The sequence below is a fragment of the Anguilla anguilla genome, chromosome 16 (genome assembly GCF_013347855.1).
Source record: "Anguilla anguilla isolate fAngAng1 chromosome 16, fAngAng1.pri, whole genome shotgun sequence".
NCBI classification, from domain to species: domain Eukaryota; kingdom Metazoa; phylum Chordata; class Actinopteri; order Anguilliformes; family Anguillidae; genus Anguilla; species Anguilla anguilla.
In genome coordinates, this window is record NC_049216.1 from 25,683,528 (window position 1) to 25,706,156 (window position 22,629).

General features: G+C 40.0%; 2 protein-coding genes across 5 annotated transcripts in view; one reads left to right on the top strand and one right to left on the bottom strand.

The window, feature by feature from the left end:
* The window catches only part of LOC118215261 (calcium homeostasis modulator protein 6-like), a 39,539-nt gene that overhangs the window by 1,027 nt on the left and 15,883 nt on the right, over positions 1–22,629 (bottom strand). The window contains exon 2 of one of the 2 annotated variants that reach the window (XM_035395862.1): positions 183–463. In XM_035395862.1, the coding sequence (XP_035251753.1) occupies positions 183–458 (276 nt within the window). In that variant the 5' untranslated portion in view covers positions 459–463. Of the gene's footprint in view, positions 1–182; positions 2,567–22,629 lie in introns of those variants that run through there. The other variant, XM_035395861.1, reaches the window with a different exon arrangement.
* Positions 3,193–22,629, top strand: part of LOC118215260 (neuroplastin-like) — a 32,699-nt gene continuing 13,262 nt past the window's right edge. Inside the window, exons 1-3 of one of the 3 annotated variants that reach the window (XM_035395858.1) lie at positions 3,193–3,650; positions 15,051–15,398; positions 21,744–21,918. In XM_035395858.1, coding sequence (XP_035251749.1) covers positions 3,536–3,650; positions 15,051–15,398; positions 21,744–21,918 — 638 coding nt within the window. In that variant the 5' untranslated portion in view covers positions 3,193–3,535. The remainder of the gene's footprint in view (positions 3,651–15,050; positions 15,399–21,743; positions 21,919–22,629) is intronic. The other 2 variants (XM_035395859.1, XM_035395860.1) reach the window with 2 other exon arrangements.

Sequence of the window (22,629 nt, forward strand, 5' to 3'; positions counted from 1 at the left end):
CAAACATTTAAGTAACAAAACCCAAGTCTTCCTTGTACTGTTAAACCGCAATACTGTACAAAACATTTTACTTTGAGCAAATCCACTATAGAAGACACAAAGGTTTTCTTCTGAAAGTAATAAGCCAGACATAAAGAAATTGTTAGCTGCACATTTGGCTGTTGACTTGAGGTCTATCTCACCTGAGACACAACAAACAGCTCCTGAGAGCGAAGCATCAGCTCTTGTGGCGTGATGTCACTCTCGTCTGTGGGCTCGCACCACTTCTGTGGGGCAGCTCGGTCAACAGTGACAAACCGGCCCTTCCAGTCCGTCATTGCGCACGCAAAGTACTGGCCATCGAGGAAGAGGAGGATCAGCCACACCACCGCGGGAACAAAACTGGATATGGACAGGCTCTTCGGCCAGCGCATGCCACACCTGCATCCCTGGATTATCAGCATGAGGGTGAAGGCCATGACAGCTGGAATGACGAAGAACGCAGAGGAAAAAGTGCCGTTCCACTTAGGATTGCAGGGACACTCAAACTCCAGCTCCACCAGCTTCTCCAGCCCCATGAGTATGAAGCCAAAAGCCACATTTGAAACCAGAGGGCTGTTGCTGAGTTCATTTTTCAGTCTGGTAAGCCATTGCAGTCTCCTTTCCATACTAAATGCCACACAAAATGAGGTGTGTAGAACCGCAAAACATTGGACAGAAGGTGCACATTTGTGAACGTAGAGGAGTCCAGTGATGCATGCTTAACACGACAGTGCCCTGCAGGCAGAAGGCCACATCTCCACTCTAACTGGTAGTCAGCAAAGGAAGGTGTGGTTTTGTGCTTATATCTCCCTAGCTGATTGGTCCATATGAGGTGGAAGGTGTGGCTATTTTTGAAAAGTTTCCTCCTTCAGGCTTTGAAGAGGGAAGGGATTAAAGTGGAGGGAAACTTTGTCTGCTCAGTTATTGGATGCATGCAGGACAGCTCACTTACAGTGTTATCCAAATTCAGCAGGTCAAATCTTTTCATATTATGATTAATTTACCAGAATCAACATGTTTTTTTGAAGAATTATTTGTTTTTATGACAGTCCCCCACAATTTCCCCATGGGTTTTCTAGGCTTATAATTTTATTAATTTTAGTCTAGTTATAAAGAAAATTGTAACAATGGTAAAATGAATTTGTGTATGTTTCCCTTTCCCTTTACTGAGTATCATCAAAACTGTCAGGAATAATAGCAAAGACTATATAATGCTTTCTGCAACATGGAGAGATAATACTAAATATTACATTTAAATGATAACAGTATATTACAAGGTAGCGCTTCAGGGCATCTGCGTGACATTGGGGAGTAAAACAACATACATTCTTATTATCTACAAAACCGTGTGAACGACAGAGGAACAGCATTTCAATAGTGTTACAAAGTCAGCATTTGCTTGAATAATGACAATCACAGCTCATACAGTATCAATGTCTTATTAAACATCATTAAATAAGCCTTGTGCATTTTCAATTCTTAGGTTTGTTGTTCAATTCCATGAACAGCAGGTGGCAGTAGGTCTATGTTCTTTAAGAAGGCAGTATGTAGTACTTTTTTGAATGATCTAACATGGCGTTTTTGTTCTGAATATACCGAAGCATGACATCTCCATAAAATAGACAGGGCTCTGACTTGAATTAAATATATAAAACACCTATTGGTATAAGTTAATCAGGTACTTTAAACACCTGTTGGTCACAGAGACTTATTAGCTACATTTAACTGTGGGACACTGGTCATATGAAAAGTAGACGTGAAATTTGCCAGTGGTGGGAATACGGCATTTATTAGTCATTTAACTGTTTCAGTTCACATATTTCACTGACGTGAGTCGCACGTGAGTGCCGTGCAGCACCTTTTGGATTAGGCTAGTTACCGAGTAAAGATAAATCGGGCTTCTTGGGAAAATTCCTGCATTCAGTTTATGTTCCTCCCATGCTTGACACTTTTATGAAAGTTTATTCATTATATAATTCACATTTCACTATATAAAAAAAGATTCTGTTTCGTCTCTCACTCCAATAAAACGAAGTTGACACTCATTAACTCACCCAGTGTCGCTGTAGTAGGCCTATACCTACGTTCATATATAATGAATGCAGTTCATTTTCAAAGCTTAAAGCCTTTCGCTTAAAAATGAATAATTGGTCTGGCATATTCTTCAAATGCTGTAGTTCATCGGCGATAAAAATAACGCTTATTTTGAACACACAATCTCCTTAATCGACAGAGCACCGCCAATTGGTTTGATGAATTATGCACCGCCGCTGAATGATGCTTCTTGAATCGCTGCTCTACCCAAGTACCTAATATAACCCGAGGAGGCACGTAATATGATCTCGCGGGATGTTCCTTCTGCCACTGGAGCGAGGACATGAAGACTAAACGGACACCGTGGGCGGCTGGCCCACGACGCCTTGCTTATTACGAGGTTTGCCGAAGTGTTTGGCATGCCGTCGAACCTTGCTGTCCCTGGAATTGAATTATGTCGGTTTTACTTGCTTACATAGCAGGCCTAAACAAAAACAGATATCCAAAATACAGTCGATTTTTTTTTTCAGTAACCTGTTAAACCGATTTAATTACATGAATAAACATATTTGCTCACTTAGGCTACCATTAATTAGCAGAATCTACAGACGTTAATTGACCGAAATGAGATATAAGAAGATATAAAAATGTTTCATATGTAATATTTTGTTTGGGCAATTTCTAATTTCACTTCACTGCTGAAATCCAGAAAAAACAGCCTAAGACCTCACAACTCACACACACACTTACAAATACATAGCCAGTATGCTTTGTTATCGACTGTAGCCTAATCTAACAGCCTACACTGATTATATGTGATAGGCTAGCATAAATATATTATGCCTAATATAGCCTACATTTAATAGGTAGCCTGAGTGAACAAATAGCCTACGTTAATTCAAGTAATGAAATCCGTTTAATAGGTTACTGAAAAAAATCCACTGTCTTTTGTATATCTGATTTAATTAAGGCCTATTATGCAAGCAAGTAAAACAGACACAATGATTGTGAATCATGGGAATATGGCATTTTAAATGCCCGCCCAAGAAATGGCCCATAATATCATGGTCCAGCCAATGTCCGTATTTGCAGTTAGGATTATAATCGTAGCCAGTTAACGTGACGTCATCTTCGGAATTCCGAAAAGCGAGTGTCTTCGCAAGGCATCATGGATCAGACGCCCGCTGAGTCCGTTTAGTTCTCCTAGCGTTGGGAGGTTGGTCCTTTAATTTCGCTACATGTACATCGGCATCTCCGAGCAACTGGGCTACCAGCAGTCCTCCCCTGCTGCCTGCCTGCACCAAAGAAACACCGCTTTTGCCTAAGCAACGACGTCATCCTCCTACAGCTAAGCACGATTCTGGGTGACCTGGCTTGAGCACAGCAGAAGAGAGCTGTGTCACCTCTACGTTTCTCTGCGTTGCTCCCCCGTCCCTCTCAGGTTGACCCGATCGGTATTTCTCCTCCCTCATCTTTCCTGATGATACCTGGTCTCCCGAACGACCGAAACCCAAGAATGGTGGTGCCCTGTTCAGTGATGCTGGCGGTAGTTCTATTCGGGGTCTTGATGCTGCATGTCGTCTCGGCTCAGAACGGTAAGACTCATTTAGAGTTCATGCACTGATGTAGGCTAGTACTGTCATCGGAACGTCGTGGACGGGTGTCGAACAGATTATGTGAGTGATCATGATGGTTCGACGAAACAGTAGCCTAATGAAAGGTTCGAGAGAGGCAGATGCTCGTTACCTCGGTTCATCATTTTTAATTATAGAGCGTGGTTTTCGTGCATGTTGCGGCTTATGTAAACCGAATCCACTCGCAGCGCAGAGGAGGAATTTGCTATTCATGTTTTAACCTTCCGAGTATTCTGTAGGCTGAACGAAAGGTCGAGCGAACAGGTATTTGCGAGCTTGGCTAAAATGATTAAAACGCGTTTTTCGCATAGTGTCTATGGTTGCTTATTTTCTAATGTAAAACATTTTCTACGTTACACTGAGATCACGACTGTTTTCCTTGAACATTATTCCTTTGGGCTATTATTAGACTATAACAGACGGCAGTAATTAAACATCAGCAATATGTGCCTGAGACCTTGATCGTGTGAAAGTATTCATATGCAGCTTATTTCGTAATATTTTCCGTCTCATATAGGCCTGTGTGGCATAAAGATGTGGAGGGGGAGTTAGTGCAGAAATTCTTCTGGGCAATGGAGGAGGGCCTTTGAAGAAACGTAGGCTACTAGGGCTATATGCTTCAACTAGCGCCGCTAACGGACAGATGCATGTTACGGAAGAGACACAGAAAGACATTTGTGCCATAATGAATTCATTTATTTATTTATAACTTGTAGAATTGCATGACAAAATTGTGACTCATGGGAATTAGACCTGAAATTTCAACATCTGCTTACGTGATCGCCCCCTTGATTGATGCAAGCAGAGATAGTCACCTTATGTGCGCGTAGCCTACATATGACAGGGAGGAACCGTACCTGACCAAAGGGTTTAAAAAAGAAAAGAAAAACTGGCACATTTGGGAAAGTTCAACTTATTTCACAGACAAGATATCATCTAAAACGTCAGGGAAATAAGTTTACCAAACCGCTTTTCGCTTAATGTCAGGTTCTATCCTGCACTTAAATATTATTATGAGTCTCGGAAGACAATCATGCAGAAAGAAGATAGCTATCTTGTGTGGATTCAGGGCAATTTGACTGTTAGTAGCTAGTAGATCTACACACTGTAACCAGTAAATCTTAAAAAAATTGCTTGACAAACAAACTTATAGATGTTAGAACTGCTACTGGTAACCAGGAATTACCTGGCTCTTATTTGGCTGACATTCCTGAAAATATCACATCTACTAGAAATATTACAGAACACATTACTGTCATTCTTAGAGGTATAGCTTTGTATTTGTAACACCATGGTTATGTCCTTTGGGTATTCGTCTTCCTGGGCATGATTTTAAAGTTGGAGTGCATTGCAGCTGAGGAGTGTTTGCATTTAATCTGCAGTCTAAATAGAAATTGGGGGGGGGCACTACAACAACTACTACTAATACTAATAATAATAATAATAATAATACACATCAAAATATGAAATCATGTGCACAACAGAGTCAATGTTATTTGGCCATTAAGTTGACATAGAATGCACACTATAAATAAAGTTGTGGCTAGTTACAAAAATCAAATTCTTTAAAGAATTTGATGCTATTATATTTGATTGATTATTAAGGTTTTAAAAAGGTTTTTTAAAAAATAGCATTTTCTCCCAGTTGAGCTTGACTAGACATTTGCCTGCTGCACCCTGCATCTCCGACATCACTACACTGTAGCACAATTCCTTGTATTTTTATTTTTTATTATTTTTTTAAATTGTTGTTAGGCCTGGATTGAACTTCAGTGGCTGGTGTGCAAAGACAGTTACTGAAGATCTGTGCACACCTTTTCAAAATTTAGCTTGAATGACTGATTGATATTTGTATAGGCTACTTAGCATACTACCAAGGTATTTTAACAATAATCCAGGTACGTTCAATTTCAAATTAACATAATAATGCACAATGGGCACATTTTAAACTTTCAAATGTCCAAAACCAAGAATTATGACTGCAGTGTCAAACAATTCATACATATAGCTACTTATGCTTGATCAGTTAAAACTAGGCTACATTCAAAAGCATTTTTTTGGTAAAGAAATATGCAGACCAATAACCTTTTTAAACAAATATGATACAAAGCCAGGTACGTTTTTTTTTTGGAAAACAAGACTACAAAAAGTTTCACAAAGTTTTGTGATCCAAAATATGAAGCTGTTTATCAATGTTTTGTGGCTATTTATTAATGGCTGGGGTCTAAGCTATAAAAATGATACCTTGAATTTGAGGAAAGAATAAAATAATTTGTGCTTTTGAATTACAGCAAGAAGTATACCAAATGACCCCAACAGAATTGCACAGCCCTGCTGACATTTATTGCTAATTTCAAGCAAATAACATAAATGAAGCATTTGGGTTTACTTGCAATGTTTGCATTAAAAATGAACCAAAAACTGGGTGGCATGTTGAAATAGACATTTGGTGCCAAAGTGATGGCTAAAGAGACAGACACATCTCAAGGAACAAAAATGTCTTTTTTCATGGGATATCTGGGAATTTGTAAGCAAAGGGTGAGCCCTCAACATGTTTTGAAGATGATGCCTGTTGTTCAGATTCAAGTTTACTTCATTAGTATTGATCGCATCACTTAACTTACACCCCACTCTGTTCAAAGAAAGCGCTTAGCAGTGCCAAAACTGGTGAAACTTCTGAAGCACCATGAAGAGTACTGAGAATCTCTAATGTATGTTGTAAGACATGTTTTCTTATATATTTTGGTGTACTCCAGAATACAGAATTAATATAGTCTTGAACCCCCACCCCTGGATTTCTCATAATGTTTTCTCATGAGCGTATGGGGCATAAGACTGCTGATAATCAATTTTGTCCAATATTATATTAAAAAATGTCACGTGGTCACTGTAATTGTCACATTGTTACCTTTCTGGTAATGGAATGTCACTTTTAATTGTGCATTTATTAACAAAAGAGATATAGCTACATCCACACTGATACTGCAACCAAAATTGGATTGCATAAATGTTCATCGTCTCTGCACTAAATGATTTATGGTAAAACCTTTGCACAGCACTAGTATTTCAGGGTCAGGACCAGCTGCAGCAATACTTCATACTGCAGCTGTACTCAGTCTGAGAAAGAGACTGATATCCTCATGAATATTATATATTACATTCTACTTGCAAATAATCAAACAAACTGCTTGCACTAGCCATGTTTCCGCATACTGATAGAGGACACACAAGCTGGCTTGTCACATACAGTAGCCTATATTGCATCTGAGGCTTGGAGGCAGGAGACTGTCTGACGTCAGACAATAATAATTCTGTGCACTAAGAAACACGTTAATTTTTGGGGATTACTGGCATGGTGTGGATTTTTGAAGCCATATTGTTGATGGAATGTGATATTAAATGTAAGCATGTCTATAATTTCTGAAATCCCAGCAAGGTTTGATAGCTTCTAGCATTTCATTTAAAAAACGGTTCACTGTGTGAGACTATCGCAGAAGGCCAGATTCAGCAACAAATATCGGCTGCACCAGTCCGGTCTTCTGCAGGTTTCTATTTATAGATCTGAGGCACGGTGCAAGGATGGCTTTAATGTCCTTTTGTGAAAGAGAATCCATTAACTCTTACCGGAGCGCATTGCAGTGCATAATACTGCTTCTCTCTTGGGGCTGAGCCAAGTAGATTTGTGTTCACCATTTACTGTAACTGTTGGCCATCAGTGCTGCACTAAGCACAAAAAGTGTGATGTATTTCATAAACCAAAAGAAAATATTTCAAGGCACGTTGCCTTGGCATGAATGATTATCCCCTGAAAACTTTGCTATTTAAGTTGAGTACAACATAAATGTTGAAAATGCATAATTTTAACATCAACATTCACCTGTTAGGCTAACAAATATCTGATAGACCATTTGCAGTGCAAAATACCGCTGCATTTCCCCCCTTTCTTGACTGAGGACCGAGAGCAACCTGCAAGGCCTATCATCCATATTCCGTATTTCTTACTGTTTAATGACGTTTCATTCTCTTGGTGTAGGCCTATTAACAGTAGTTCTATGAAGCAAGGAGGAGAGAATTGTTGTGCGAGGACCCTGTAGGCCTATATATTTTTGCTACGGTGATGGTCAGAGGCATGGGCTTCAGGCCTGGGACTTGGTGCCATATATGCCTGTATAAACACGAACAAGGAGGACTGCAGCTGCTTTGTCATCCTGACCTCCAAAAGGGTTAATCAGGGAGCGATGTTTGCTTGTTGAGGTGGATTAACGCATTTGATCTGAAGCCGGGGCTGTTGGGATTTAAATCTCGTTAAATAGCAGCGTTTCTCTGTCATGACCTAGCAGACAGCACCTTCTAAAGAAAGAGACCTCCTTCCCTGCGGTGGGTAAATTCAGCAGGCAAGTGTACAAATCAATACCCTGTAGAATTCACCTGTGAAGAGATCATGATTTTAGCTTTCTGTCGGCTTTGAGAAGGGGTCACGACTCTTTGTTGATTTGTGATGATTAACTGAGGAATGTTAGGTGCATAAATTAGCTTGGGTATGCTACCCTACGCCTCTCTCACAGCAGAGACATCTAAAATTCCCCATGACACACCAGCTATAGAGCCTGCTATTCCCAAAAACATTAATAATTTAGCACCAAGTACAAATGGTATATTCACTCAGGAATTTCTGTTCCAACACAGTCTGATTTAAGTGTATCAATACTGTTATGCAACCACACCCACAGGTAGAGATGTAAGAACATTACTGGATGGTGTTGTTACACAGCCACACCCACAGGTAGAGATGTAAGAACATTACTGGATGGTGCAGTTATATAGCCACACCCACAGGTAGAGATGTAAGAACATTACTGGATGGTGTTGTTACACAGCCACACCCACAGGTAGAGATGTAAGAACATTACTGGATGGTGTTGTTACACAGCCACACCCACAGGTAGTGATGTAAGAACATTACTGGATGGTACAGTTATATAGCCACACCCACAGGTAGTGATGTAAGAACATTACTGGATGGTACAGTTATATAGCCACACCCACAGGTAGTGATGTAAGAACATTACTGGATGGTGTTGTTACACTGCCATACCCACAGGTAGTGATGTAAGAACATTACTGGATGGTGCAGTTATATAGCCACACCCACAGGTAGTGATGTAAGAACATTACTGGATGGCACGGTTATATAGCCACACCCACAGGTAGTGATGTAAGAACATTACTGGATGGTGTTGTTACACTGCCATACCCACAGGTAGTGATGTAAGAACATTACTGGATGGTGCAGTTATATAGCCACACCCACAGGTAGTGATGTAAGAACATTACTGGATGGTACGGTTATATAGCCACACCCACAGGTAGTGATGTAAGAAAATTACTGGATGGTACTGTTGTATAGCCACACCTACAGCTAGTGATGTAAGAACATTACTGGATGGTGTTGTTACACAGCCACACCCACAGGTAGTGATGTAAGAGCATCACTGAGTGGTATGGGTCGAGTGAAGAGCTCTGTTCTGCAGTGAGTCTGAGGCAGCTGAGTCACAGAGTGTGAAGTGCTGGCATATGCTGCATCCTCAGAGGGGGGCACCATTTACAGAGGCAGCACACATGTAAAAGCTGTCCAGGTTTAACCAATTAGTGAGGAAATACTCTCAATGGCTGTTAAACTATTTTTTCCCCCCATGTGCTTGCGAAGCAAGTCTGAATAAACTGATGAAAGGTTATTTTAATTAATTTCCCTGGTTGAAAGCCTGCTAATTGAGTCTGGGTTGTAGAGTCATCAAACCCACTGGTTTTTTGAGAACAGTTGTGGAACAGTTTGTAAATGAATCCTTTTGTTTTCCTGTTTAAATGACTGACAGACTTAATAAAATAAAACTATTTACATTGTGCACAGTTTCTAACTAAAAGTTGTTCTATTATCAGCCTTTGCAATGGTTATAATCCTGCGGCTAATGTGTCACAAATGTAAGCTCTTCTGTCTCAGAATAGGCTTCTTAGCAATAGAATCAATGGGCAGAGGAGATTTTGCCCTGTGGATGGAGGCTGTTCCCAGATGCTTCTTTGCATGACACAGGCCCTAATTACTGTGCGTTTCCGTCAGTTTGCTCAAGGCAGAGACGTTATTCTTAGGACCAACCGCATTTATGCTGCTGTCTCTGTAATCATGTTGTGTCAGAGATTTGGTTAATTTAGAGAGAGACTACAAAGGATATTCAGCAAAACCACCACAGAATAAATTTATTTAACAAAATATATATATATTTTTAAAATCAGTCTTGTAGGCCCATATTCTGGTAATGCAAAGCAGGTGCAAGTGCAAATTACTACTGGAGAAGCCATGCACCACCTTCGATTGACTTCAGAAGACTGGTCTTTGAAATTAAGCCTATCAATTCATCAGGTACACACTCCGTAATTCGAATGTACAGATCGTCTTTTCCTAGACTGCAAAGATTTTTAAGAGGTATTGGAAAAAAGTGGATTTTGGAAAATAATTTTAGTGCTGGCTAATTTTAGAGAAGGGCATGATATAGATTTACTGATGTGCCAATCAAAAATGACAACACATCTGTGCCTTGACCCAGCACAGTACAATGATGGACTTCCCATTTTGAGTCTGTAGCATAATGTTCCATTTAGCATTCTGCTGTATGCATCTGTGCACAACTGCTTTCTTGAAATATATTAATTTAAGGTTTCATAGAGAAATGAATGCAGTTCTGATTTCAGTATTGGTTTAGTTGTCAGTCAGAATTCCTATGCTCTTCTTAGGATGCAGTTACTGTCCATGCAGGGTGGGGCAGGACATCTATAATGCATCGCTGCTCTGCAGAATTTCACATGTCCTCAAATCATTTGACAGCTGCCTTCTCCCGGTGCAGAGATAGTCAGATGTGGTGCAGCAATAATTGTTTGGTTGGAGCCTTTGGACTGCAGTCATATGTGGCATATATGCGTGAGTGGGCTTTGTCTATGGAGCAGACAGAATATAAGGGAGCAATGCAGCACTGTCAGTCAGCGTGGGTTCACACAGAAAGGAAATTATTTTAAGCCAGAGTGAGCTTTAAAAAGCAGATACATTTACAAATAGATTGAGTGAGGTCGCTGGAACACTTGAAACACTTTTTGCATGCAGCAATTTAAAAACCAAATGCATAATATGGTGCTGTGTCAAGAAATATTGAACTAAAAATTATATTTTAAATAAATGTCAAGAATGTCTGTTAAATCAACCTCAGACAATCGTCTAAAATGTAGGCTATGTAAACCAAGATTATGTTCTAATTCAAAGGCCTATGTTTGTTTTGCAAATCCTAATTCAATAGTCAAAGCAAATTGTGTTATATGTGCCTGGAATGTGTTTTCTATAAAATTTAGACCTATATACCACTGAATATGATGATTCCACAAAATATGATGATTTGTACCTAATCCACAAGGGATTAAAGTTTAATTAAAATGCAATTGGCCTCTTAAACACGTGTCTAATTTAACGATCTACTATTAAGTTTGCAATGCCAGGGGTCCATTATTTACTCTACGCTATGACTCATGACTGCAGAATGTGTCTGTTGCCAGGATACAAGCTTTTCTTGCATAGTGTACTGTCTGCAGCCTTGAGAACAACTTGAGCTTTGCTCTGCGTTGGTTTACTGAAGACCACCAGCAGGAGGCCTCAGCTCAGAATTCACGTTCAAGATTGCTTTTACATAGGGTAAGCTGTTATGTCTTCCAAATGAGGGGGCAATAATGAAAGCGCAGCAAATCATTTCAGTTCATTGTTTGGTTTTAAGCATGGTGATTTTGTGATGCGTTGCTTGTGGGGCAAAGATGGGAAGAACTTCAGGTATGCTGCTGTTGTGCTTCGCCCTGTGATCACACCTGTATAAAGATCTCATTTCTCATGCACTGCCATATTTATTCAAGGGCTCATACAAGCCAGTGATCCCGGGTAAGTTGCAGTGGAGAGACTCATAAGGCCACAGTCTGTACATCACCGGTGTGTTATGGGAAGAGTGCTCTATGAAGAAAGAACAGGGTAAAAAGGAGATCAGCGATTCAATGGTGCATGACAGATTACAGCCATAATTCTGGATTTTAATACGTTTAACGTATTTACGTTACAGTATGTATGTCCGTTAATATGTAGCCTGGGCCTATATGTTGTTGCAGTGAAATGTAGTGAAGGTGCCTACTTATGAAGGCTTTTTTTACCTTAACTTGTAAACTTGGTCGTATACTTACTCTGGTGGTTTAATTGAGTTTTGACCATGCGACAATGTTTAAGGCTTTTCTAAGCTAACCCTTCCATAATTGAAATAAATGTTGAGGCAACATCATTTTGCTATGTTTTACATCAGAATGGTTTGTTTTTTATACGCATACAGTGTACATGTGGAAACATGCTGTGCTGTAGGATTAGAACATTAGAAGGATGTAACATTGCATTATTCATTCGGTTAGCTGATGTCCTTGTGTTGGGTACCTTACGTAAGCTTCATTTATGCAAGTATATATTTACTGAGGTGCCTGAAGTATAGTGACTGGCTCCAGGCTTCTGCAGCAACTCTCTGGTCTGATTCCCTCTGCATCACATTGCTATGAAAATAATCATTGGCCACGCCATGCAATTGACTTACAACATACTGAATACAGCACTGGATGAAAGGTTTGGATGTGGTAATGAGACACTCGACACTGCGCGTCAGAGCACAGAGGGGGGAAGGCTGAAATGATGCCCTTTCAAATCCAGCTGATTGTTGATGACAGGGCGGTTAACCTCGTTTCTGAGGCCATGGACAACAGCGGCTACCGACCGCTGAGTCCAGACAAATCCGTACAGACAGATCAACTCGAGCACCCTGAGGTTCATTTCGACCATGATGCGCCATCAAAGACCAACTGCAGTTGACTAAGTCGCATTTGGCTAAGTCGCAGTTGGCTAAGTCCAGACAACTCGGTGCAGACAGATCAACTCGAGCACCCCGCGGTCCGTTTCAGCCTCGGTGCACCAGCAAACGCCAACCGCAGTTGACCAAGTCTCATGTTTAAAAGCAGTTGGGACAGTTTTGTCCAATGTCAATGTGAAAGCTACTGTACACATTTTATGCCATTATGAGGACAACTGCTAATATTCCACTGTCAGCTGGATTTGTTTTTGGTGTATGAGTGTAATATTTGTATTACTTTAGTTAGTCAGTGTGTTACAAATCCTACATGATGACACATCCTGTATAATTGAAAACCTTCTTGTATCACTGTAATTCCAAGGCTGGGTACAAAGACCAAAGGCTTGCTTACATACAGTAAACTCTCTGTGATAGCCTAAGTTGTGTAGAATTTTTGTGCATTGTTTTAAAACTGTTTAGCCATGCATGTACTACTACCATGTTCATGGTAAATGATGGTAAATGATGGTAAATTATGGTTTGGATTGTGCTTTCTGCTGCCAAAACATTTTTATTTGTTAATATGTGTTCAGTGAAACACCTCCAAGAAAACGGCCATCTGTTCTCAGCCGTTAGCCTATTTACTTTTTTTTTTTGTCTTATATCTTTATGAGGACTGGGTGCAGATGGGCTGCAGAACTGTACATAATGTTGTGCTTTATTGTGAGATTTATAATCATTATGATGTAGCCTAATACTTATAGTGTAGGCCTTGTAGTGTAATGCTGCCAATAGGAAAGGGGGCAGGCATTTAAAGAGGAAAAAATAACCAGCCAGTTTGATTCTGCATCTGAGAGAATGCCACATATTAACACTATGATAGCAGCAGTATTATAGCTTCTTTCTAAATGGGCTCTTTTATTCACACCATTATTGAACAAGTGGTGGCAGCCTGTATAGCTATCTACCTACCTGATGTTTTTATTATTGTTTTACTATAAATATCTATAACTTGTGGTGCCATGTGTATCTGTTAATAGCAGTGTGACACATATGGTGATAGTTCAGTTGTACTGCACAGAAAAGCTCACTGTAGTCATCCTGTGTGGACTTGTATAACCTCTGTTAGACTTGAATTAGGCCTAACAGTGAATATTTAACTGTGTGGTGATAGCAGAAGGTCAGGGCATGCTGTTCTAGTGTGCTCCTGTGGAAACACCCTCCTCTCTTTGTATGCGTGCTCATTCACCCCAGAGAAGCGCACTGCTGGAGCTGCCATAAGTCTGCTTGTAATTCTGCTACAGAGCAGAACTCGGCACTGCAGAGGGCTGTCTGTCTGTCATCTGTAAATCCATCCTTTTGTGGGGTAGTAGCACAGTTATACTGTGGATTAGATCTGCTCAATTTGGTATGAGAGAGCTGCAACAGGTTTCACTGGGATAATAGCGTTACATAATCAGTTTACCGTTACTAGATCATTTGGTCGATTGTTTTCTTTTGTGGATAATTAATTCACAACTCGGTGATTGATCACAGGAATTGCTATGACGATGATCCACAGTGAGAATTCAATAAACAGATGGGTCTTGTCAGCTGTGAAGCATTGTTCAAGTAGGTTTTTGCTTCTAAAGTAGATACTTTGTGGCCTGTGCTGAAGTGAAAAAGGAGCTTTGCGTAATGCAGTTGTGGTTTATAACATTTTATGTTTTTGCCTTTACAAATTAATTCAAAAACAATCATTTCTTTTGTGTCAGTGATTATGTTAAATCAAATGTTTCAGAGGTCTTCAGCTTTCAGCTTAAGAGCTAATTGACCAGTAGAACGGGGGAAAGCGAAATTCCCCAACCTGGATTCCGACGTGCTGTGGCCACTTCCTCATCAGTAATTCACACAGGAGCCCCCGAGGCCGGCGAGAATGATCCTCATTAATATAGGAAGAGCTGCTGCTGCATTATGCGGGGGATTGCAAAGGAGCTCTTTCAGCGCGGATCAAGAAAGAAGAGGCGACCGTCCCAAAGTCATTAAGCTCAGCACCTGCCGGGTCCCGGAGCACTGTCTGAAAGGTCACTGTAATTTGTGTGCGGTTTTACCGCGGGTAAAATCAATGTGTGGGCTGTGACTGCGTGTGGAGGCTGGTGCTCGGTCATCAGGACGCAGAGAGCAGTGGTGGCGGTCACGCAGGGTTCAGGGGGACCATTAGCCTGTTTTTCATTCATGCACATTCTTATTTCTCTTTTCTTCAGCCCTCACACTAAACTGCTTTTTATACCCACGTATTATTTGTGGCCTGCTTTTCTCATTATTTGCCTTTTAATCATTTTCCTTTTTGTTTTTCCGACGGATCCTTTTCCATTTTTCCCCTGCATCCTCTTACCCCCGACCCCTCTTCTGCCCCTCCTCTTCTCTCCTTTGCAACCCAATTACCCCCCTCCCCACCCAACACAATTTTCCTCTCCAGCTGGGTTTGTGAAGTCGCCAATGTCAGAGACAAAGCTCACGGGAGACACCTTTGAGCTGTACTGCGACGTGATTGGTAACCCCACCCCCGAGATCCAGTGGTGGTACGGCGAAATCAACCGGGCCGACTCCTTCAAGCAGCTGTGGGACGGCGCCCGCAAACGGCGCGTCTCCATCAACACGGCCTACGGCAATAACGGGGTGAGCGTGCTGGGCATCACGCGCCTCACCCTGGAGGACTCTGGGACCTACGAGTGCCGGGCCAGCAACAACCCGCGCCGCAACGACCTGCGCCAAAACCCCGCCCTGACCTGGATCCGAGCCCAGGCCACCATTTCCGTTCTGCAGAGTGAGTCCTCCAATCCCTGCGGTCTATGTACTGTAGTACCTAGATGGTGAAAAACTAACACTCCCCTTCCACCCCCCTCCCCTCACCCAAACACTCCCTGCCCCTTTCTGCCCAGAAAACTCCCTATTTACACCCTCCACCAGAGCTATCATAACGCACTCAGTTCAACAACAAAACACAAGCTAATACCTTATCTACTATCTATCCATATGTATATATACACATTTATTTTTTTTACAGACTTTTGTAGACTTAGATTTTCAGTCATTGCCTGACTAATAATTTTAGTTTTACTCTGCATTTTAGTAGCTTATAAGTGTTCTCTTTAGAGCAGAGCACAGAATTAAGAGAAAACCCCATACCTTCCAGAACCTTAACCTTTTGTTGTGGATGATCACAAACCCAGAACCCTCCCAACCCCCAATCCCTACCAACCCTCCTCTACTTTCTTCCCTCTCCCAAAATTTCCCTCCCACATAAAGTCTTAGCTGTTCTGTACCTCCTCTGTGGCTGTCCGTTTTGTTTGTGTTCATGGTTCATTCTCAGCTTCTAACAAATTTCAGTTTGTTTCCCGTTTTCTGATTGTGTGTGGGGGGGATGTTTTATTTACTTCAAAGTTCATGCGTACACCGCCTCGTCTGCTACCTGTTGAGTTCACTGCGCTTTGAAGTCGTGCAATGTTCATTTGTCCGTTCGGTGTTGGGAAAGAGGGTTGATGTGAAGTGGGAAGAAGACACAAGGAGAGAATCACCTTTGGTACAATCTGTCCCAGGGCCTTATTAAAAGTAGCACATGCCCCCCCGTTTTTGACCACACCTCTCCTTGTAGATCTGGTGCATTTTCAAAACAAAGATTGACCCTGAAAAGTGTTGAACCTTTAATGTGCCTTTTCCTCTCACTGACCGAATGGGGGGAGTTACACATTTTTGTCTCTTTCAGGGCCTGACCTTGTGCCTTCTTTGCATTACGTGTTAGACTGTGAATCAGTAATGACATTATATCCCCTTCTCTCCTGTGTGAATACAACCATCCGCACGCAGTCATTGGCAACTCTTAAAGTATGTTTGAGTGACCACTGTAGTAAGGGAGCTATGCGCAAATACGCAGCAGCAGCTAAAATGGCCACCAGTCTGTTCTCATGTGCATCATTGATGTGTCTGTTGGTACATTTATTAATTGTGCCATTCACTGATTTCCCAAATGTGAAAAGGGCACAGCATCATTGCTACTCTACACCCAGGGCATACTACATACCGTTATTACCTGTGGCTTCTAACATATGGATATACAGTGAAGAAGTCATGGTGCTGACATGAGATAAATTCAGGTTCTGGTGTAGGTATGCTGGGAATTGTGGTTTCTTCATGTTGCCATTACACACCATTAACAATTTTCAAATAAAGTATATTACAAAATTACATGTGTGCAGCAGTTTATTTTTTACATTTTATATTTGTCAATACCAAAGCCAGATGTTTACAACACTGTATATTCTGTCATTACTGAAAATGAATGTCTCAAATTATATACATGTAATAACAAACTGCATGTATATAACAGGCTATACATGGTGAAACTGATGTAGATAAGAATGTATAGTTTGTTGTGGGAATTACTGAATGCATCATGGGCTGTCTTGTATTGACCTTGTAGTCTGCGTTATGCTTTGTGATGTTGTGTAGATTAGAAAATGTATTGTTACATTGTGATCTTCAAGAGTGCATTTGCATTATTGTGTGCTTGCTTTTTTTTCCTTTGATTTTATTAATATAATTTGTATGTTTTTAATATGGTTAGTCTTTCCACTGTGTTTGAAAAGAGCTCTTGCATTCTTTTTAAAAAATATTTTTCTGATACTAATTAGTGATGAGTGCTTTGTTACCAAAGAGGGGGGGTTGGGTGTTGTTGGGTCAATGACCCTGATCAACTGGATGTACACACAGTTCAGCCGTGTGTACCAGTAGGAACTGGTACCCCAGTTGATGAGAATGATGGTTTAAAAGTGTCCAGCGATCTGAAGACGAAACAGTAAATATAACGTAATGCATAGTGTAGCATAAACAACGGCAACATTCTCAGTGTCAGAAGCAAACATAAGAGGGCAGGAGTGTGTACACGTGTTTACGCAGAAATGCACTGCACAGGATTGGACTTATTAACCCTCTTTCAGGACAGATGTCCTTCAAGTAACCCTCCAAGGACAACCCCCACGTAAACATCAGACAAGCCGCTGTGCCTTTTAGCTGCGGGGGTTAAACCTGATTTCTGTGAATGGAGCCCTTAACTGAGTGTCGCTCTGGCTGTGACCGACATAGTGGGAGTGAGCAGAGTGCGGGGGGTGGGGGGTGCACAGTGCAGGGAGGGAGGTCCTTGAAGCTCCTGCAGCTGATTGGGTGCACGGCTCTGCAGGAGTAAGTGCCGCGAATACTAATTGCCGCCACTTGCCGCCAAACCCGGCGCCTGCCTCGCTAACTAGGACCGCCCCTGATCCCAGGGTTTAGCCCGAGCCAATATTGAGATTACTCTCCTCCTCCGTCCCCTCCCCCCAGCGTCAGTCCTCTATGCCCTCGCAGCCCTTCATCCTCAGTCAGCTGGGGAGGTGGGGGGATGGGCGTGGCTTTATCACTGACATAGGCTTGCTTTCACATGGCTGGTCACACCATAGTATGTCTGCGTTTGACCATGTATCTGTCCTGGCCTGTTTGAATTTTCACTGTGTCCTTGTTTGTCCTTTTGCGTCAATTTACAAAATGCTATTAACAATAATTAGTCATTATTAATATTGCTTATTAAATAGCCAGTTTACATTGCAGTACATGGTTGTGGTAAATACCAAGTCATCGTTGTTGTCATTCAGTAATACATTAGCCATTCACTAAATAAGAAGATTGGTTCATATTAGTAAAGCAAAGTGAACATAGGGAAGAGGCACTGTTTTTAGGGCAGAGATAAAGAGTTTGAATCAGGGAAGTAGAAAGGTACATGAGCAGTTCATAATGCCTGTGGGGACATGAGAAAAGAAAAACATCAATATCAAGAGACTGAGGAGATCTACTGTATAATATAGAAAGACATTGTCTGAGGTTCAGAACATGGACATAAAAATAATAAAGAATAGTTTAATATTCGAAGAGTGATAAAAACAACAACAAATAGGTCAAATCATTCTTTTCAGTATTTAACGTCTTATGCATTTCTCGTCTCATTGCTTTTTATGTTTTAGTTTTTGTAATGCATTATTGAACTTAAGTAAGAACAGGTAATAACAGTGGAGAGGAGGGGAATGACAGTGGTTTCCTATAGGCTCAAGTGTCTTCGTGAAAAAGAATGCAGATTAGCCTGAAAATCTGTCACCAGAAACAAGCTGTGCAGATGTATTGTGTGAATGGCTTGCATTATAATAAGGATACAAATCTTAGCCCATCCTGGTCTTTCTCCATTTTATGGAAAGCAGTCAGGGAACCTTTACAGCTGTATTTTCATAACTGACCTGTAGTGGTAACACAGTACATGTCAGTTATGACAAAATGTAATATAAGACAAAGGGAACCCGAGTAAATGTTAAAAACATTTTTAAAATTATTATTTAATTAATTTAATTTAAAAAAAGTTATTAAACACCCATATCGCCCATGTGTCAAACCATGCAATATATAACAAATATGCAATAATACAGGAAATCAGGGGGGCAAATACTTTTTCACAGTGCTGTATGTGTCTGGAGTGATTTTTCAGTAAGGAAGAAATTAATGTTACTCTACCAAAAATTGTTGGCCAGTGTCATCACCAAAGGGAAAAAAAAAAAACATTTTCACAATGCCTGACCCATATAATAATAATAATAATAATAATAATAATAATAATAATAATAACATATATATATAACTGTTAGTATTTTTAATAATTAATGAATGATCTTAATTATAATTATCATCAATAAATATTATTATTAATAATATATATATATAATAATAATAATAATAATAATAATTATTATTATTATTATTATTATTATTAACAGCTGTAATTGTGAGAGGGAGCTTCATAATAAGGACATTACAAAAACACTGCATTATGGTTTATTTAAAAATTACAAACAAGTCTACAAACAATTCTGCAAAAACTGAAATATTATATAAGATTGGAATTAGGACATCTAAGTCTTGTAAAAACTACAAAAGCCTGAGATAATTAAGTCAACAGGCCAACTTCTACAGGACAGCATCAAGCACATTGATGGTTACACTCCAGCAGTGTTCTCTTTCTTTCCTTCTTTCTTTTTCTTTTTTTCTTTCTTTTTTCTATTTTTTCTTCCATATTTATTTATTTATAATTGTTGTTTGTATTCGGGTTTTTATAGTTGTCTTATAAACTTGGAATTTTTCTTTTGATTATCTTGTATTTTTCTCTGGCAAACTTTTATTGCTTTGGTTGTATTTTTGTATTTTTCTCTTGAGATGTATTTGTTCATTTGTTGTTCTAATGGTTTTAATTGTTTCTAATAGTTTTTTTTTTGTTTGTTTTTTCACTATTATTGTTTAATATATGCTGGCATACAGTATGATAAACCCTGATAGGCTGGGTGCTGGTTCTCATCTGAGAAATGCTCTGATTTTCATGTATATCAGTAAAATACTTCGAGCTAAATGAAAAGGGCATGTTGTGCTGTCAGCATCTCTTTCATGTCATCAGTTTCATGTTGCTTTATTGATTTCTTGTCTGCCGTCTCTTACACTCTCTGTCTCTCCCTCATCTAACTCATTTTTCCTTCCTTTCATTTTTATTCACAGATTACTGGCTTGGAAATTAAACCAGCTGTTATCTTCATCTCATTTTAATGTATTGTCTTACATAACTAACTTTTGTTTTGTTTTTTTCTGCTGTGCCTTACACTGTAAGTAGGAACATTGTAACTTGTATAAGTAGCTCAAGAATAAATAGGGATATACCCCAGCCAAAGCAGCCATCTATTTTTGGAAAATAAATTAGAATAAAACAGAAGGAAACAGAAAGGCGACAAATGTTTTGCATGAACAACATCTTGTACAAAACTAGCCAAATGTCATGTACAATTTAATATATAAAACTGATCAAACCAAAACCAAGTGAAATAACCTGTAAAACCAGATGTGGGCAAGAAGGGCCTTATCTCTTTCTGGCTTTCATTCCAACTTATGGCCTTTATTACTTAATTAAACCCAATTTTTTTTATTGGATATTTTAGCTACATTTATTCAAGAGCATGAATGAAGGCCGAAGATATAACTTTTTGAACTTGTTTTGATATAACTAAACTAAATGTGTTTCTGTGATCTAGTCTACAAGCGAACCCGTGTTGGTGTATATAGCCAGTTAGCTCATTTAGCCAGGGTAATTGGTGGAAACAAAAACCTGCATACACACCTACTCTCCAGGACCAGAATGGCCCATCCCTGTGTTTAATACTGTGTTCCTTGTCATAATCTCGTATTTGTTTTCATCACTGAATAGTGACTTAAACTCACAAATGATTTTTGTAATGCTTGCTATTACTTTTTATTTTGATAGTCATCCCTCTGAAGTCCAAAGTAATGTGCTTGTAGTGTCTTGTCTGAGCATCCTGCTAGCTAAAATGTGCAGCTAGGTTTTAAATCGCTCACCATAGCGAAAATATCACTTGGCATAGTAGTTACAAAAAACATAATACAAAAATATAGGCTAGATGCCAGATATGTCAGTCCTTCAGGCTGTGTGTTCTCTATTGGGATCAGGGAGACATTTGTTCCCCTTGTACCTGCCTTTCTAAGTGTGGCTGCCTATCCTGTCGTAGATTACGCCAACAATGTATCTTTCGCCACTGCTAATATGATAAAAGCTCGCTCGGGCTGTTGCGGGCTGATAAGCATGCATCAGTTTAACAATCAGATATGTATTATGCCAGAAGCTCTTAAATTAGGTTTGCCATTTGTGCACTTAAAAACCCATTAATCACAAACTTCACTCCAGCAGTAAGAGCCCCTCAGACGTATTCTTAAAGCAAGGTAAGTATGCAAGTGTTGACTGGAATAGCCACTTCCGTTTTCTTTTGTGAGCCACTTGATTTATTAAATTGTCTGAAACTTATTGTATATATTTTATTGCATGGACATAGGCTATAACTTTTTTAATTTTTTTTTTTAAACGAGAACCTATCAAAAGCTAAATGAAAAGTAGTTATATGTGTAGAGCTGCACAAGTAGAGTTGCAGATTCTGCAGTTTGTTTCTTAATGATTAGATTAGCCATGTACCACATCGGCACTGGCACATAGCCAGTGACCTGCATCTCTCCACTTTGCCGTCGAGCAGTAACGGCGTCTGTGTTTCAGAGCCAAAGATCGACTCCAGCGAGCACATGACCCTCCCCACGGAGACCCCGAACACCCCAGTCATCCTGCAGTGTAACCTGACTACCACTCCCTACAAGCACCTTGAGAGCTTCTGGATGAAAAACGACGAGGAGATTCCTGGCTCACGTGGCAACCTCAATTATACCGAATATAAGTATGATTCCCAACTGATGTTTTTGGTTTATGTATACATTTTTAAAACATTTTGATGTGATTATCTTGATGTGTTCTCTTGATGGACAGTCATGCCGGGTAGTAATGCTTGGCTTCCAGCCCCTGCCAGTCCCAACTCTATGGTGCCTTATATTCAGAGATAGCAGGTTAGGGTTTATTCTCACACCACAGGTACTTATTAAAACACATATCAAAATACAAATGTACAGACAATACTAATGTTTATAGAATTCAGATATTTAGATATGATTAGCCTATCATAAACTGCAGTAGCAGTGTCCACTTCAAACAATTTATAAAAAAACTTCCAGATTCATTATGACAGGCTCATGATTATCACTGTCAACCACTAACTCACTTCCTGCATCTTAGAAAAAAATGGAATGCATAAAATAAATAAACAAGGTTTATATTTCCAACATCAGTATATGAAGTATATTACTAAAGAAATTAAGTCAAGTCTTTTTTTGAGGCGAGAAAAGAAAGGAATTATCGCTGGCAGATGAATTTGTAGCTCACACAGTTTTCAGAAAATGACAGTTAAGAGCTCTGGGAGTATTGCAGGCTACTGCAGAGTCCATTCAAAGGAGGATCAGGCTACCAGCTGATGAGAATGCTAAGCAGGTTTGTCACACTCCGTGTCAGTAATCCCCTACTCGGTCTCATGCCACCTGCACCGATCACACAGGGC